We start from the raw sequence: 15,694 nt of genomic DNA on the forward strand, positions 1-15,694 counted from the left end.
GGCCCTGAGGTCCTAATGGGAAATCTTTCTGAGGTTGCAACTGTTGCTAAGTGAAAACCTCTCAGGTAAATAGCCCTTTAAGTGACTTGCAAACTGGGGGCACTGGAACTGTAGGTATTCTAGCTGGTGATTGACCTCACTTCCACTATGCCCACGGCCTCTGCACAGAAACTAAACAACCTGTACACTGACATTTCAAAATACATTTTTCAACCTTAAGTTAGGGAGAGCAATTTTCCATTCTCTGTTCTCAGAAGAATTTACATGATGAGGACATGTGAGCTTCCTATGTTTTCAGGACAGACATGGCAGAGATGCCAATTGGCTTGTGATTCGTTTATAAAACTATAAAACTATTTGTTTATGTGCTTATCAGGGTGGAGGGACTTTCAGAGTTTGAGGAAGGCTTTCCAAAGGTAGAACACAGAGCTGTTAAGTGGCCTAAGTGCTTTCTCTAAATATGCACAAATGCATATATATATTTTTTTTTACTTGAAATACTTTAGCTTGTTACTGAGACAAGAGTTGAAAAGGTTAAATTACATCTGAACTTAGCAGTGGAGGTTTATTAGATAACCAGAGAGCATAATCCTGACTTTGCCACAACTCAGCTGGACTGACGTAGATCTAGCTGCCTGCACTGGTACTTACTCACAGGACTGACTGTGGAAAGCCTCACAGAAGTCAGGATGAGACCTGTAAATCCAATGCTCGCTAACTGCACTTGGCCCGTTATGAGCAGAACCTAGATCATCTGATACCCCTAGACTGATATTGCTCCTAAAGTCGAGGTTTTTCTTTTCCAGGTAACCTTTTACTCACAATTCCCAGACACCTCCACTCTTGATCACAACATGGTCTTCACGCAGGTCTTTAGGACCTCAGGAGAGTTTTATACAGATTATGATTTTTTTTTTATTAAATCAAAAGAAGAAATCACCCTCAAACAGCCATAGTGAGTAAAACGTGGGTGAGGGAAAGGACTCCATATCTGAGTGTACAGAGCATGTGTTCAATAAAGCATCAATGGCTGTTCAGGGCTGTACACTGCCAGACCATGTCATTCTGGTGCAAAGAATAAAGGTTCCCCTGGCTATTTGCAGAAGACATTCCTGAAGATCTAGGGTACCTTTACAACTTGATTGATAGTGAGAAAACCCAGGTGCAAGAGAGCGGCCTTGGGCACCAGGGCCACCCAGCTGCACCCATGCACCGGGGCTGCACGAAGCCACTAGAGGGCCCAGCACACCCAGACATGATGAGCACAAGCCTAGCAAGGACTTGCAACGCCTTTTAGGAAATAAAAGGCCTCTTCCTTTGCCCATGAGCTAAACATAAATAATACTTACCACACTAAAAATACCCTCCTGCTACTTCTGCTGTATGTGGAGTGCTTTAACCACAGGCTTCACCGAAGCACATGGTATTTTGGGAGAGAGCCTGGGGAGCAGAGAGCAGGGCCCTCCTGCATTTGAATCAGTCTCGCACAGCTCTTGCTACCATTACCCAAGCTTTGATATAGCAGCTCGTGTGGCTTTTTGCTCCCACAGTAGTAGATGCCTGACAAAGTACACCTCAAAATAGCTTAACAGTTGGTTTTAATGTTTAGAGTAACACTCGCCTCAGAGAAGAGTCCTAGAAACTCCACTTGTAGATCAGGACACAAATTTAACCAAATTTAATGAGGACTTTAAGCAGTGCCTGAGGACTCAGGCTATGCCATGCTGCCACGGAAAGGCAGCAAACTCCATGCGAGGGAGTGAACTTAGCCACAGTTATTGCCATGACCAACACACGCAGAGTTCACTCGCTATCGCTCTTAGCAAACAAAGCGGCATAAACACCCTCTCCAAAGCACAGAAAGTTTCTCCTTGAAGCTGACTGCCCTCAGATGGGCTGGAAAGACTGACATCAGCCAGGGCGGTATCTGCTTTGCTGTTGTCAGTGTGCAGAAGCCTATGGCAGCAAACACTTCGAAGCCTTAAAAAAAAAAAATCCTCAGAGCTTGGGGTTTAGGACAGAAGCTCTGACATTCGCTGGCCTACAGACAGCAGCGCACAAGCCACACGTGGCAAGGAGCAAAATATCTTTCTGCACCAAACTGGGCATAGCTTGGGCCTTTCCAGTTAACAGAGAAGCTTTATTAAGAGAAACAGTGTCATTACTTAAAGATTGAGGCTAAACTTAAGTTTAAAGATGAAGTATAATTGTATCTTCATTACCCTGAGTAACAAAAGCATGAGGGGATCCATGGCTCTTCTTTTTCTTGGATGATTAGGATATCATAGAGACAGTGGTGAAAAGGGACAAAATATCTGGAGCAGCTAAATCGCATCTGGGATGGCTCAGCACTGAGGTCTCCAGATCTCCTTCGCACAGGGGCAATGCAGGGCTGGGTAAAGAACACAGAAGTTGGTTTCCTGACATTGGTCAGGTGGAGAGAACAGGTTGCAATGGAAGCCTCACACGTTTCCTTCCCCATCTTCCACATCTCTAGCATACCCCATTCAACCACACACCAACACTGTGGACCCTGAGGTTGTCCTAATGTCAGTCCCTCAGAAAGACTTTTTTTCTTCTGCAAAGATCTAGACACAAATCCCTTTAACAAATACACCTAAGGCATCACCAGGTCGTGATGCTATTCTACTGCTACCTCTCCCATTCTGGTATGCGTGAGCCTACCCTGTAGGTAGGCAGACACAGGGCAGAGACAGAAGATACAAAACAAGAAGGATTTCTGTATTTTCATTTTAATGATTAGAGACCAAATTAACACCACCGGAACAGTTAGAATGCAGGAGCACTTCCCAAACACACTGCAGATGTTTCTGTGAAACAAATCAATATTCATTTGGAAGAAAAATGAGATATTTCAATACTGGAATTAGTTGTTGATAATTCATAAACAGGGAGAGACTTTTTATGAACCTCTACTTTCTCATATGCTTCACGTTCTTCTAGAAAAGAACCACAAAACAGCTACTGCATAAAAAGATATCCACACGATAGCCAGATACTTTTCTTAGCCATTACACAAAGTTGCGGGCAATGGCCAATACTTTGGAGAACTTTCTTTCTTTCTGTCGCAGGAGGTAAGGTATTGGTGTTTTTATTCTAGTTCCTGTTGGATTTCCATTGTCTTCTATAAGTACCACATTGTTGGAATCAAATTTAGGGGTCATAGTGGGGCCAGGCATCTTCTGCCCTACAATCAAAGCCTTCTTCTTCTCTCCTTTGATAGCCAGAAGGATGGTATCTCCTACTTTGCCAACCCCACTCTTGTTATACACATGGATACACTTCGGTGGCCGGTGGTATGGTGTGTTCCCCAAGGTGCTGTTGTCCACCACTCGCACACGAGTCAGCTTCTGTATTGCACTGCAAGCTCCAGTAACACTAGACAGGAGAGAAGCAAGCGAGAGATCTCCTCAGCAATCCTCGCAGAGCAAGGGCAAGCCCAGCACAGGATCCTGTCATTACACAAACCATTCGGAAGGAGCCCGCAACAAATGCATACCATATGGGTGACACATCTACTGCATTCAATGTGCTCTTTGAACACCAGATGCTACTCTTCACTAAATGTCAAACATAAAACGACCCATCTACTCTGAAGCATGACTAAAGGATAGCATGAAGAGGGGTTTGCTGGGTCTTTTAGCAACCACAGATGACTCAATTCAGCTTCAGTTTATGGAAAGAAATAAATGCTTGTTTTTGCTACAAACAACCTATAGGGAGCTAAAACTCATTCTCCAGCAACAAGGCATTTTCTCACCAATCCTCTTTGCAGTGAAGCTTTATCATCTTATCCTGCACTCACTAAAACCTCTGAAGCCCTGGTGCGACCGTGCTAACCTGCCAGCAGCCAGAGTCTGACCGACCACCACCTCCCCTGCGTGGGAAGCTCCCAGAGAGAGGCGTACTCGTCTGCATGGCTTTGCACTGCAGGATCAGCAGCAGTAGGAGAAAACAGGAATCTACTGCAGCATGCTACGCTGGTATTGCTGACTCTCAATACGCTTGGGAACAGCAGGAAAAAAAGAAAAATAATTCATCTCCCTTTAAGGAATAGCTACTCTTTTACCCAAGCACGCTCAAATCCACATGATTTGTTACTTCTCTTCAAAAGAGATGCAATTACAGATTTTCAGGAAAGCAGAAAGATCATTCCTACTGCTAAACAACTGCTCTGCAATATGATCCTAGAAACATGCTGGTCAGACATGCAAGAATGCCAAGCTGCTGTCAGCTGCACTGCTCCAAAAGACAGCGTGTAAAACCAACCTACATTCCCCTAGTGTTATAGGCCACCGGCACATACAGCAAATAAAGCCCACTGGGGACCTTTACTGCAGAGCGCTGCTGCAGGCAGAAAGAGAAGCCTGGGTGGGAGCGAATTCACAAAGCTGCACAGCAAGCTGACACCTATGAAAGTGCAGCTGCTCAGGTACACACCAGACAAGTACAGCTGCACAGGGGGTACTTTGTTTTTCCTCGCTGCTTTGTTTTGGCCAAAGTCTTGAAGCAGATCCACACCTCATCCAAAGCAGGCCCACCACACGGAACAGGTTTCCCTGACAGACCGCTGGCTACAGCGGCAGCACTGCTTGACTGTGGATTTCCCTCCCTCCTGCTGCTGGCATCTATCCTTTATGCCCCCGTGCAGCCTATTTACTGGGAATGCCAATAAGACTTATACACCTCCTTGAAAGGTAGCCCTTAACCTCGCCTTAATGCCCTCTCTACACAATGGAAGAAAAACAGTCATGGGAATGACTATTTTCACCCTGCAAACTGAAACCCTGAGGCTTCAGAGAGCTCTGTGCTACAGATCCCTCATGCCCACACCAAGCCCACTGGTCTACTCTATGCAGGGCGTTGCAAAACACAAAGCCAACGAATTTAAGAAGCTTTAAATGCCTTAAGCTTGGAGTAACACCTAAAGAAAAATAACTAGAGAGGTAATGTCAAGGTAGAAGGGAAATATTTTTTTTCGGGTTACTCTTGTTCTAAATACCTGAAATGATGAACTCTAGAAGAATTTTAAACATGCATTTGGCTTTACATCAGCAGAGGTTCGCTGCTGCCTTCCCCCCCCGCTTTTTTTTTTTTTCCTCTCCTCTTCACTTGGCTGAAGAGAATCCTCAAAGGCCTACAAAATTCTTTATAAGCACGCAAATATAGAGTTCAGATTGCCAGGAACCTGAATCTCTAGTTGTGCTGGGGCTCACTTTAAAAATCATGAAATGACAGCAGTGGGGTTTTTTTTAATTTTTTTTTTATTATATTACCCTTTTCAAATTAGACTATATTTTAGGCTTGATTGACTTAACAACATCTCTTTGAATCAGGGTATTGATCCCAGGGGAAAAAAAAAAAAAAAAAAAGCAGGATTTGAAAATTACCTGAAGTGTCGCTGGGTGACTGTGCTGCTTAGATGGGCTATGGATAAGCCCAGTCGCCTATTCAAGAGAGCCATTTGGATGCCAGTATCCTACCCTGCATAAGAAACAAAAGAATTATGGACTCGGGAAACTGGACAGTATGCATTTCACATTTTTCTTTTTCACTTGAATCACATAGCAGAGTCTCAATAACCCTTTAGATATGGCAATCCACAGCATGAAGTGCTAAGAGCATCTACGGCATGCTACGAAGTGGAGCAACAGCCCGACCGAATTCAGCTGGGTATCATAACTCAGGTGCCTGTACTGAGTGCTCACCCCCAGTAGGCACGAGGTGTTGAGTGCTTAGACTTGTGTTTAGAGCCCAGAATCACTCCCCGGACAATCTTGCCCTGTTTGAGCCGCCCAGATTAAGCTACTTCCCGTAATATCACGGTGTTGGCTCCACACACAGACATCACTCCGGCTACAGCTGAGCTGGTTACAAGCTTAACCTCTGCCCGAGCACCACACCCTCCTCCCCTACCTACACACAAAGCTGTTCCCTAACCTCAGTCTGTCGAGCGATTGAGAAGTGTGCTGCTCAGCAGCACAGGCTTGTCTCAACCAAGACCACTTCTTTGCTGAAAAGAGCCTAGGGAGCCAGGACACAAGCAGCTATGCCAGCAGATCCAAGCGAGCAGAGGAAATACAGGCATACCTCATTTTACTGCACTTTGTCCTATTGCACTTTGCAGGCACTGCATTTTGTACAAATGTAAGGTTTGTGGCAACCCTGTGTCAGGCAAGGCTGTCAGCACCATTTTTTTTTTAAACAGCTTGTGTTCACTTCCTGTCTCTGTGTTACATTTTGGAAATTATCACAATATTTCAAACTTTTGCATTATTATTATATCTTATGGTGATCTCTGATCAGTGATCTTTGATGTTACTATCAGAAGTGGAGCCTGAAGATGTGCCTGAACTGGTGCAATCTCATGATAAAATTTCAGTGGATGAGGCTGCTTTTTATGGATGAGCAAAGACAGTGGTTTCTTGAGATGGAATCTACTTCTGAGGAAGATGCTGTGAACATCACTGAAATGACAACGCAGGATTTTGAAGGTATTACATAAACGTAAATGACAAAGCAGTGACAGGGTTTGAGAGGACTGACTCCAGTTCTGAAAGCAGTTCTACCGTGGGTAAAACACTATCAAATAGCATCGGAATCTATAGAGAAATCCTTTGTGAAAGGAAGGGTCAATTGATCTGGCAAACTTCACCAGTTTCATTTTAGGAAATTGCCACAGACACCTACAACTTCAGCAACCACCCTAATCAGTCAGCAGCTACCAATGCCAAGGAAAGACCCTCCACCAGCAAAAAGATTAAGACTTGCTGAAGGATCAGATGATGGTTAGCATTATTTTTTCTAGCAATAAAGTATTTTTTTTAGTTAAGGTATATACATAGATTTTTGTCAGACCTAATGCTATTGCACACTTAATAGATTATAACAGAGTGTAAACACAACTTTATATGCACCGAGGAAAAAAATCACGTGATTTTATTGTGATTTTCACTTTCCTGCAGTGGTCTGGAGCAGAACCTACAATACTTCCAAGTAAAACTCACAAGGCTCTGGAGGCAGCATTCATTCAGCCCAACTCAGGTAGCACTAGGACCTCCTATCTGCCTGCAACTACTACCCATTGACAACATATACCCAGGCCTTGCTACTGTAGCCAGCACGCACTCTGCTTCTCTCCCTTTGAAAGCAAACATTAACAAATACGGTCCTCTTATCTTCCCTGGCCACTTTGTCAATTCTGATGAGCTTAGAGCCCCTTCTGAAGCAATTGTCTTCATTTTTTTTTTTTAAAAACAAGGCCGAACTAACTTCTCTGGGGGGAAAAAAAAAATCCACAGAGCCTTCTGAAAGCTGCTACCACTGCTGCTTTTACTTCAACCAAGTCAAGATCAGGCTAAATCTGCATTATCTGTTTACTGTTCATATTTTCTCCCATGTTTACTTACTTGATTGTTTTTTTTCTTGGAGTTTGCAACCTTACATCCTGCAAAATAAGTGCCTCCAAACAGAAGAGTGAGAAGCACTGGGGATACACACCACGGAAATTTTGCAGCAGCATTTCCTGAACAAAGCACGTGTTTTCTAGCACACAGCAACTGCCTCACCTGTCACACTGGCAGGTTTGGAACAGAGACATAGCAACAGTGAAAGCTTACATTTCTGTGCTATAAAAAGACACTTTTCCATGCAATTTTTTGAAGATCTCCAGAAGATCTCCAAATGAGTACAGCTTTTCTTCACAGTTCTCTCGCACTGTTCCCAGCCTGAACTTTGATTCAAGAAGGGCTGTGTTTTCACAACAGGTACTTATCTAGCTACACACTCCTAATGTAAACAAGGCCCTGCAGTATTTACAGTGCTGCTGGCATCCAAGGCCCAATTATCTGGGCCTTGCTGCTGCTGCTGGGATTTCTAAGGTAGATTTAGTTACCTTGCATTCAACCCCCAGGGAAGAGGGGCTGCATCCCATTCTGCACCTGGGTGCACCGTTCCCCTGGGTGAAACCCAAATCAAGTGCACAATCCCATTCCTACTTGCTCCCAAACTGCACCAAAGCCTTGGATCCCTCCAGAAAGCCTGAAGAGGCACGAGCAGTGGGTTGGTCTCTGTGGCCTCTGACCCATGTTCGCTGGTGAATCCAGCTGCCGTGACTGTCCCTCCCCTCTATTCACCTGCTCTTGGGAAGAGTTACAGCTTTTTTTTCTACACCATAGAGGCAGTGAAGTTTTGAACAGACAAGTTTGTTCAAAACTCCCAGCAGAAGCATTCACAGTATTAAGGACTAAAAAATGGCTTATTTTTCCAGATGAGTCAGTACATCTCTTTGCCAGAAGTTCTTCCTCAACATTTCAACATGTGTCACAAGCTACAAAACTTTGTATAATTGATTATTTGGTATGCATTTTTTTTAATTTAGGAGCTGAATAAACATGGGGATGTTACCAATTAACAGGAAGGTTTGGGGTACAGGGGAAGGGAAGAATGCATCTGTGGCTCAGAGTTCAGCATGCAAGGGTGCAAGTGAATCACATTTTCAGCTATTTTAACACGCCAACTTCCTTTCTAGAAGTGAACAGACAACAGTTCTGGTCTGGTTCCAGGCACTCCTCAGTGAGACCTAGTTCTAAGCTGCTCCCTCTGCAGCTCTGAACAGGCCACTTGATCTCCTCTGCCCTGAGTTTCCCCTCTGCGAAACAGCTAATCCTAAATGCGGAAGGGCACAGAAGTCACTCATTCTGTATGCTGCCACACGAATGCTCAGAATGGTGCCAACATTTAACAGCCACCCTAAGGTGCTGAAAGCCAGACACTTCCTCGGCCCCGCAGATGGGGCACCTTGCTCCTTCCACTTGGAGATTTTGCCTCAAACCAACAGGTCCTTAGAAAGCTCAGCAGAGAGAGGGCAGCACTTAGTCCATGCACTGGAAATGCCAATGACCTGAGCTTGAGAAAGGCACCTGTCGCAAGGTGCCTTTCTCAAGTCTTGTCTTGCAGGTCTCAGTGCTCCGAGGAGCTTGGGAGCACAGCACAGCAAAATTGGCAGGGCAGTTCCCAGAAGCGTGGGGCTACTACTGCCCAGTTGGTACAGCAATGCACTCTGCAGGAACCTATACAGGCAAAGCAGCACCACTGCTAATGCTTAATCACCGATATGCAGCTAATCAAGGATAGGAATTACCTTGGAAGGGACTTCTGGAGGTCATCTGGTGCAATCTCCTGCTCAAAGTAGGATTTATTTCAAAGTTTCATGGCAAGAAAGAGTAGCACTTAAGCAGATGCTCTCCTAAAATAAAAGGCTCAACACAAAGACAACTACTGATATAATGTAGGCCACGTAGAGCTGCACCAGAGAAGCAATTATAGAAATCACACAAAGCAGCTTCTCAGTTCCTGCATTGCTGTATTTAAATTTTAGCTTATTTATCTCATGGCTAAAGAGACCCATTTTCTTAAAACCAAAATATTAGAGATGCTCTGCTTCTCTCAGTTCCACATATCAGCCAGGAGTTAGCACAGCCTGCAGACTGAATTCAGAATAAGATTTTAAAAAGGGTGGGGAGAGGCATCTGTTAATCAAATATTCACTAAAATGACCTGATTTCTACTTCACTAAGGAAATTTGAACATGCAATAACCTGCTACAGTAAACACTCCCTTCTCAAGGGCCCGTCAGCATTGCCCCATTCAGCACAACAGACGGGCATCACATTTTAACATGGCACAACACAGGAACTCTTCACTAGTTTTAAACCTCAGGATGTTATTTATCCACCATACCATTTTCAAGTGCCTCATTAAAGCTAACACCTTTACCATTTTCCCTTGAGATTAAAGAAGTGATTTATTAATACCACAAGTGCAAGCGGGTTTCAAATGAAGGAGTTCTGGAAAATGGCATCCTAGCTCACAGAAGCGAGCAACGTACAGGATTTTCACCAAACGCCCGCAATGAGGCAAGGAGCCTGCCTCAGGGAGCTGAGACGAAGCAAGGACGACATACAGATAAGGAGGATGGAATTACATACTCACTTTGAACCAGCATCAGCACAGGCTGTACCAAGGAAGAGAGTCATACACCCCCACTTGCATTTCCATCATTTCCTTTGTGCCGGCACTAGCACCTGTGTAAGCCAGGGACAGTTTTCAGACACGCCAGGACCCTGATCCAACTCACCACGCAGCCACATGAACGCAGGTGCAAGGGTTTGTGGCAAAACATAATGGGGATTTCTCCTTTCACTGGCAAGCCAGACTTACGAGAAATGCTAGGTAAGCAGGACAAGATAAAAATCTCTTTCCTTTTTGAAAAAAGAAAAAAAACTGATGTGCATTACAACAGCACTCTGTTTGAACCTGCATGACTAACACAGTCATGGGAGTCCTAAAATGGTCTGTGCCTGAAGACCCAGAAGAACAAGGCTCTGACTAGGATTCTATTAATGGTGTCTCCCATAGGATTAAAGAAGAAAAAAAAAATGGTGCTGTTGTTACCTTATCTGTATCCTACAGTAAAAACGCCTTGACACATTGCTATTAGTGAACAACCCAATCTTGCCTTATTTTCCAATGAGTAGTTTTGGAAATGGCATCTGCTCCCAATTCCCTACTCCACCCCACAAAGTACTTCCACATACATCCCATTTTCTCTTCTCTGCTAATAACTCACTCGCACACACAGGGAAAATGAACTAATGTGCAAAGCAAATGCTGAAGTCTGCTCCACAAAACCTGCTGTCAATCATACAAAATACACCAGGAAAAACGTTCTTCACTTTAATACTAGCAATCCTATCTGAATAGTCAAACAGTGGGAGTCAACGTGTTCCTTCTTCTTCTAAAAGACCCACATGGACATGCTCTGGGAACCACAAGGATTTGAATTGCATCTGTCACCCATCATTAAAAGGCAGGAAATAAACCCAAGACAATAGGCAGGATACAAATACCTACCCCCCTACTCTGTGCTGCGGGTTTATTTATAGAACGGCTGCCAGTGTGAGCCGCAGGAGCCAGCTGTGAGCTACAGGACTCGGTCCATTCACAGCTCTCTTCGTAAAGGAAGAGATGTGATTAAGGGCTCGTGTGTGTTAAAAATACTTGAGATGTTCATTATCAAGACATAATTGGTTTTACGTTAATACCATGCGGAAAGGCCCAGATTCACAAAAAGGGCTTAACTCTTCTAGAATTCAGTTTATGAATAGGATTATTTATTAAACAGGATATTTATAATCCAAGTTGCCAATACTGCCTCATAACATTTGTTAAGGAAAAAAGAAATTCCATTCCTACAGTTTTCAAGGAATCCTACAGTTTCACACCCCAATTTTGTTTTCTAGATCACAATCAGAAAAAAAAAGTATTAAAAAAAAAGAGATGTCTGTATATATCTTAAAAGGAAAATTTACTTTTAACGTTTGAAGTATCCAGAAGTCCCATCTCTAAGGTACTTATGGCTCTTACTCCCAAAGCACCCTAATCCATGTTATATACTCATATTCACAGCACTGTACTAAAATAGAAAAGGATTATTCTTGGTGTATTAGCAGGAAATTAAACTATGGGGAGGACAACTTCTTGTCTAGGGTCAAAGCAAACTTACAGTAGAGCAAATATCTAACCCAAGACTATTTCATGTCTCTGGAGGCAAAGCCCAGGAATATCCTTCTTCACCTGCGTCTTCTGGAATTCCACAGCTTTGCTTTCCGATACACCCGATAGGTTGTGATGTGATAAGTTGCAACGACACACTTATCACATAACAAGTGAACATTAAATCTCTCTAAATGTACTGAGGTCTTGGGAGCAAGACCACAGATGCCAAAACAAAAGATCATATTCTGTTTCCAGCCCCTGACCTAGGCTACCAGGTCCCAACCAGTGAGATACAATCACAAAGCAGAAAATAGTAACCACACTAAGGGGGAAGTTCTGACAGGTAGGAGGACACAAATAAGAAGGAAGAGAAGGTGGAGGGCCTGTGGCTCAACTATTAAAAAAATGAAGAAAAAAAAATAGTTACTACTAACCTAGACTTGATTTTCACAGAGCAAAGAATGGCAGTGGCTAAGGGCCCTCCTGATAAAGCTATCACAAGCTTCCTAACACACTCCTTCCTAACACGGAAGGACTCAGGCTGAAGAGGACATAACCTGGTAACAAATGTACCATTTCCACAGTGCAGCAGAATGATCTTCTGCTTTACTGAAGTGAGACTTGCTTCTCACTCAGAAATTTCCCTTACACCAGTTTCTCTTTTTCTTACACAAGACCCTCCCAGGTGTTCTTAGCAGAATTTGCAAACCAGACAAGCTAACACAACTCAGAATGGTGCCTGGGTCCTGCTTTTACAAAGGCTTATTACCTGGCTGCTTTAACCACAAGGAATAGATCTTTTCCAACCACCATGACTCTATGTGTTATAATAATAAACCTGTCACACAGTCTCCTTCCCTGAATTGCAACCCCCCCCCCCCCCCCTTACTCACTGGACCTCCAAAGACTTTTCTGGAGAAGAACCAGCAGTGCACAAGCTACTGCCCACACTTCCCGAGTCCCGGTGACACACACGGGATAGCACTGCACTGCTCAGCACCCAGGAATCTGGGTCTATCTTCGCTGCATGACTCCCCGCACCGCTCCACGCCTAATCCAGGTAGCACCACCGCGGGGAACCCTTAAGCGAAGAAACGCTCTGGAGGCCGAGGCGGGCGCTGTGCAGCGCGGGAACTGGGCCGGGAGCGCCGGGGCACAGGCCAGGGGTGCGGCAAAGCGGCCCCAGGACCGCGGGCTAGGCCCTCCCGGGGAGCCCTGGGCCGCCGCGGCCGTTACCAACCGTCGGGGCCGTTACCTGCCGGCGTTACCGGCGGGCCCGGCCGTTACCCACCCCACCCCGCGCACCTCAGCGGCAGACGCGCTGCCTCCGCGCGCCGGCACGCACGCACACACGTAATCACGCACGCACGCAACAGCGCCAAGTGACGCAGGAGCGGGGCGGGGTGGGAAAAGGCCCCGCCCCCCAGGCCCCCCAGGCCCCGCCCCGTGCCGTGGCCCCGCCCCGAGCCGTGGCCCCGCCCAGCCGTGGCTCCGCGCCGAGCGGCGGCGGCGGCGGCGGGCGCTGCCGAGCGCGGCGGGGAGGCGGCCGGGAGCCGGTCCGTGGCTGACGCCGGTAAGCGGGGGCCGCGGTGCGGGGCCCGGTCGCGGTGCGCGGCCTTTCGCTGCTGCTGACGCTGCCGCCGCCCGACTCCGCTGCTCGCCGGGGTCGCCGAGCCGGGGGCGGCGGCGGCGCCGCGCTGCCATCTTAGGGTCGGGCTGCCGCGCCCCCGGCTCGGCTCGGCTTAGCGGGGCGCAGCTCTGCCGGGTAATCCTTATTTTATTTTATTTTATTTTATTTTATTTTATTTTATTTTTATTTGCTTTTTTTGTTGCTGTTGTTTTGTTGCTGCCTTTCCCCGTTTCCCGTGTGTCTCGCGGGCTGCGGGCGGCTTTTATCTTACCCCCTCTTTGTCCCCTCCCTTTCACTGCAGCGGCGGCGGCGGGGCCGCGCCGCGGCGGGGCGGGAGCAGCGCGGGCCGTGCCGTGCCGGGCCGGGCCGGTGCCCCGCTCCCTCGGGGAGCGGCTCGGGGCGGGAGCGCTGCCTGCGGCTGGAATGCCGGGGAGCGGGCGAGCATCTCCGCCAAGGCCGCAGCGCCTCTGTAGGGCCGGGTCCCGCAGCGCCGGCCGCGCGGGAGGGACGCGGGAGGAGCTGGCCGGCCAGCCCCGTGTCCTCCTCGCCCCCCGCGCCGCGGCGGGGAAGGGAGCAGCGCTGGCTCGCGGTCGCCCAGGGCTTGCTGCTGGTGTCTGCCCGCTCCACCTGGAGCCGTGGGAAGGGGGTGTCCGCAGCTCCGCATTGGCCACCCAGCGTTGGCAATTGGCTACCCCAGTGCCTGGGCGTCCCTGCTGTCTAGTGGGACCCTGCACTGCCATCCATGCGCACCTGCCCCTAGGCTGCCCCGGGGCCGGGAATGCGGCTTTCGGGCTCACCCGGGTGGTTGCGCCCGTTCTCACCAGGCGGCCCTGGCTCCCGTCTTTATTCCAGGTGCTGTGTGAGACACTGATGTTGCTCACGGGAGGGCTGGAGTGTGTGCTAGGGTCCCTAGGTGTGCAAGATTCCCTGCCCTCCCTGTGTGCCACCCTTGTCACTGGCTAGCTGAGGAGGAGGAAGGGTGTTCTCAAAGAGGATAGGTGAGTGTGTAATATCACTCTGCCTCTTGTGCCTTGGAGACCTTAGCAAAGAGAGTTATTTGATAGGGCTGGTATCCATGGTCATGTAACAAAGCAGATAGTCCTTTTTTTATTTTATTTTATTTTATTTTATTTTTATTTCCTTTAATCACCAGCCCTCCAAATTGGCATGCCATCCTTCTTCCTAGTGTCTTTGGAACAGCCCTGCAGATGCCCCATCCTTGCATGGGCCATAGCCTGTGCAAGTGCATTGCAGGAGCTGTTAACCTTCCCTCCCAACACCTGCACTGTTTTGGCTAATAGCTTTTCATTTTCTAATGTTTCTGAGAGTGCAGAAAGCCACTCTGCTCACAACCAAATCCAGGAGCACCCTGCTCAAATCAGAAATAGCAAAGCATTAAGGACTTCTAATGGCTGCAATTAGCTTGTATCTACCTAGGAAAGGCCTTTTGCGTCTAGAACCTTTTAGCTGGGGTAATATGCTGTCTATACAGTATAGTATGTCCTTTCTGAGGGCTTCATCCAGCTAGCATGGGAGGAAGATAAACATGAGGGAAGAGAGACCCTGTTTGGCTCATAAGTATATTTTGTTGCACAGTCTATTTTTGTCTGTTCTTGTCTTCAGTAACCTTGGAAGGAACTGCAGCTACTCTATTTTCTGAGGATGTTGGCTTTGTTGATGAAAGAGCATTGCCATGAGGCTTTGGACTGCTTGATTTTCTTCGCCTTCAACCAGAGCGTGGTTTCACTATCCTGAAATGTCCCAAAGTCATGAGGTGGGGGGCGGGGGGAGAGAAACAAGGGAAGGGGGAAATACTGTTGCCTTTGCTTTTTCTGCAGCGACTTTACTAAGCTTCTACAATATCTTTGATTTTTTAAGCTTTGTTTGACAAGAAAATGAGTGAGGAACTTGCCTTTTTAAATTTTTGATAAATGTACATGTAGAAAAAATATTCTTATGAAATCATGTGTATCAAGGAGCTAGAGCTTTAAGAAAACCCCGATAGCATAAGATCTGTGATAAAAGCCTGAGAGCTGGCAGACATGATGGTCTGTTTCTGTCCCTTGCTAATTTTGCTTTCCTTGAGCCAAAGGTAGCTAAAATACCTTGGATCATGTGTAGCCCTGTCAAGTTCTGCCAGCAACTCCTCTGCCTCCTTCACCTTGACCGCAGAGGTGCAACCTCAGTTAAGCTGGGAATATCAGGCCACGATGCCCTGTCCCAGTTCCCACAGCCAGGGTGACACCATGTGTTGGGGACCCAAGACCTCAGCAGGTGGCACCTCCTCGTATCAGAGAAGGCAACTGTGATCTGCTCTGTCTGATGCAGTTAACTGTAGCTAGTGCTGATTATGGATCCAGTAGCAGATTTGCACATCAAAGCATGTGAGAGCTCTGCGATCTGGTAATGGAGGTGAGGATGATGGGGCTTGCTAGGCACTGGGGCTGGATCTTCCCTGGGGCATTTCTGGTGCAGGGATGAAAC

The 15,694-nt window shown here is 46.8% G+C and overlaps 1 protein-coding gene across 1 annotated transcript; it reads right to left on the reverse strand.

Moving 5' to 3' along the window:
- Window positions 1-2,921: 2,921 nt before the first annotated feature.
- Window positions 2,922-5,555, reverse strand: MRPL14 (mitochondrial ribosomal protein L14). The gene is made up of 2 exons (XM_010219809.2): window positions 5,412-5,555; window positions 2,922-3,399 (listed from the first exon to the last, which is right to left on the reverse strand). Exons 1-2 carry the CDS (start codon window positions 5,483-5,485, stop codon window positions 3,033-3,035), a joined length of 441 nt encoding a protein of 146 aa, XP_010218111.2. The 5' UTR covers window positions 5,486-5,555; the 3' UTR covers window positions 2,922-3,032.
- Window positions 5,556-15,694: the final 10,139 nt, after the last annotated feature.

This window comes from Tinamus guttatus, unplaced genomic scaffold (assembly GCF_059628265.1).
Source record: "Tinamus guttatus ecotype Peru unplaced genomic scaffold, ASM5962826v1 Tinamus_guttatus_pri_ptg000208l, whole genome shotgun sequence".
NCBI lineage: Eukaryota > Metazoa > Chordata > Aves > Tinamiformes > Tinamidae > Tinamus > Tinamus guttatus.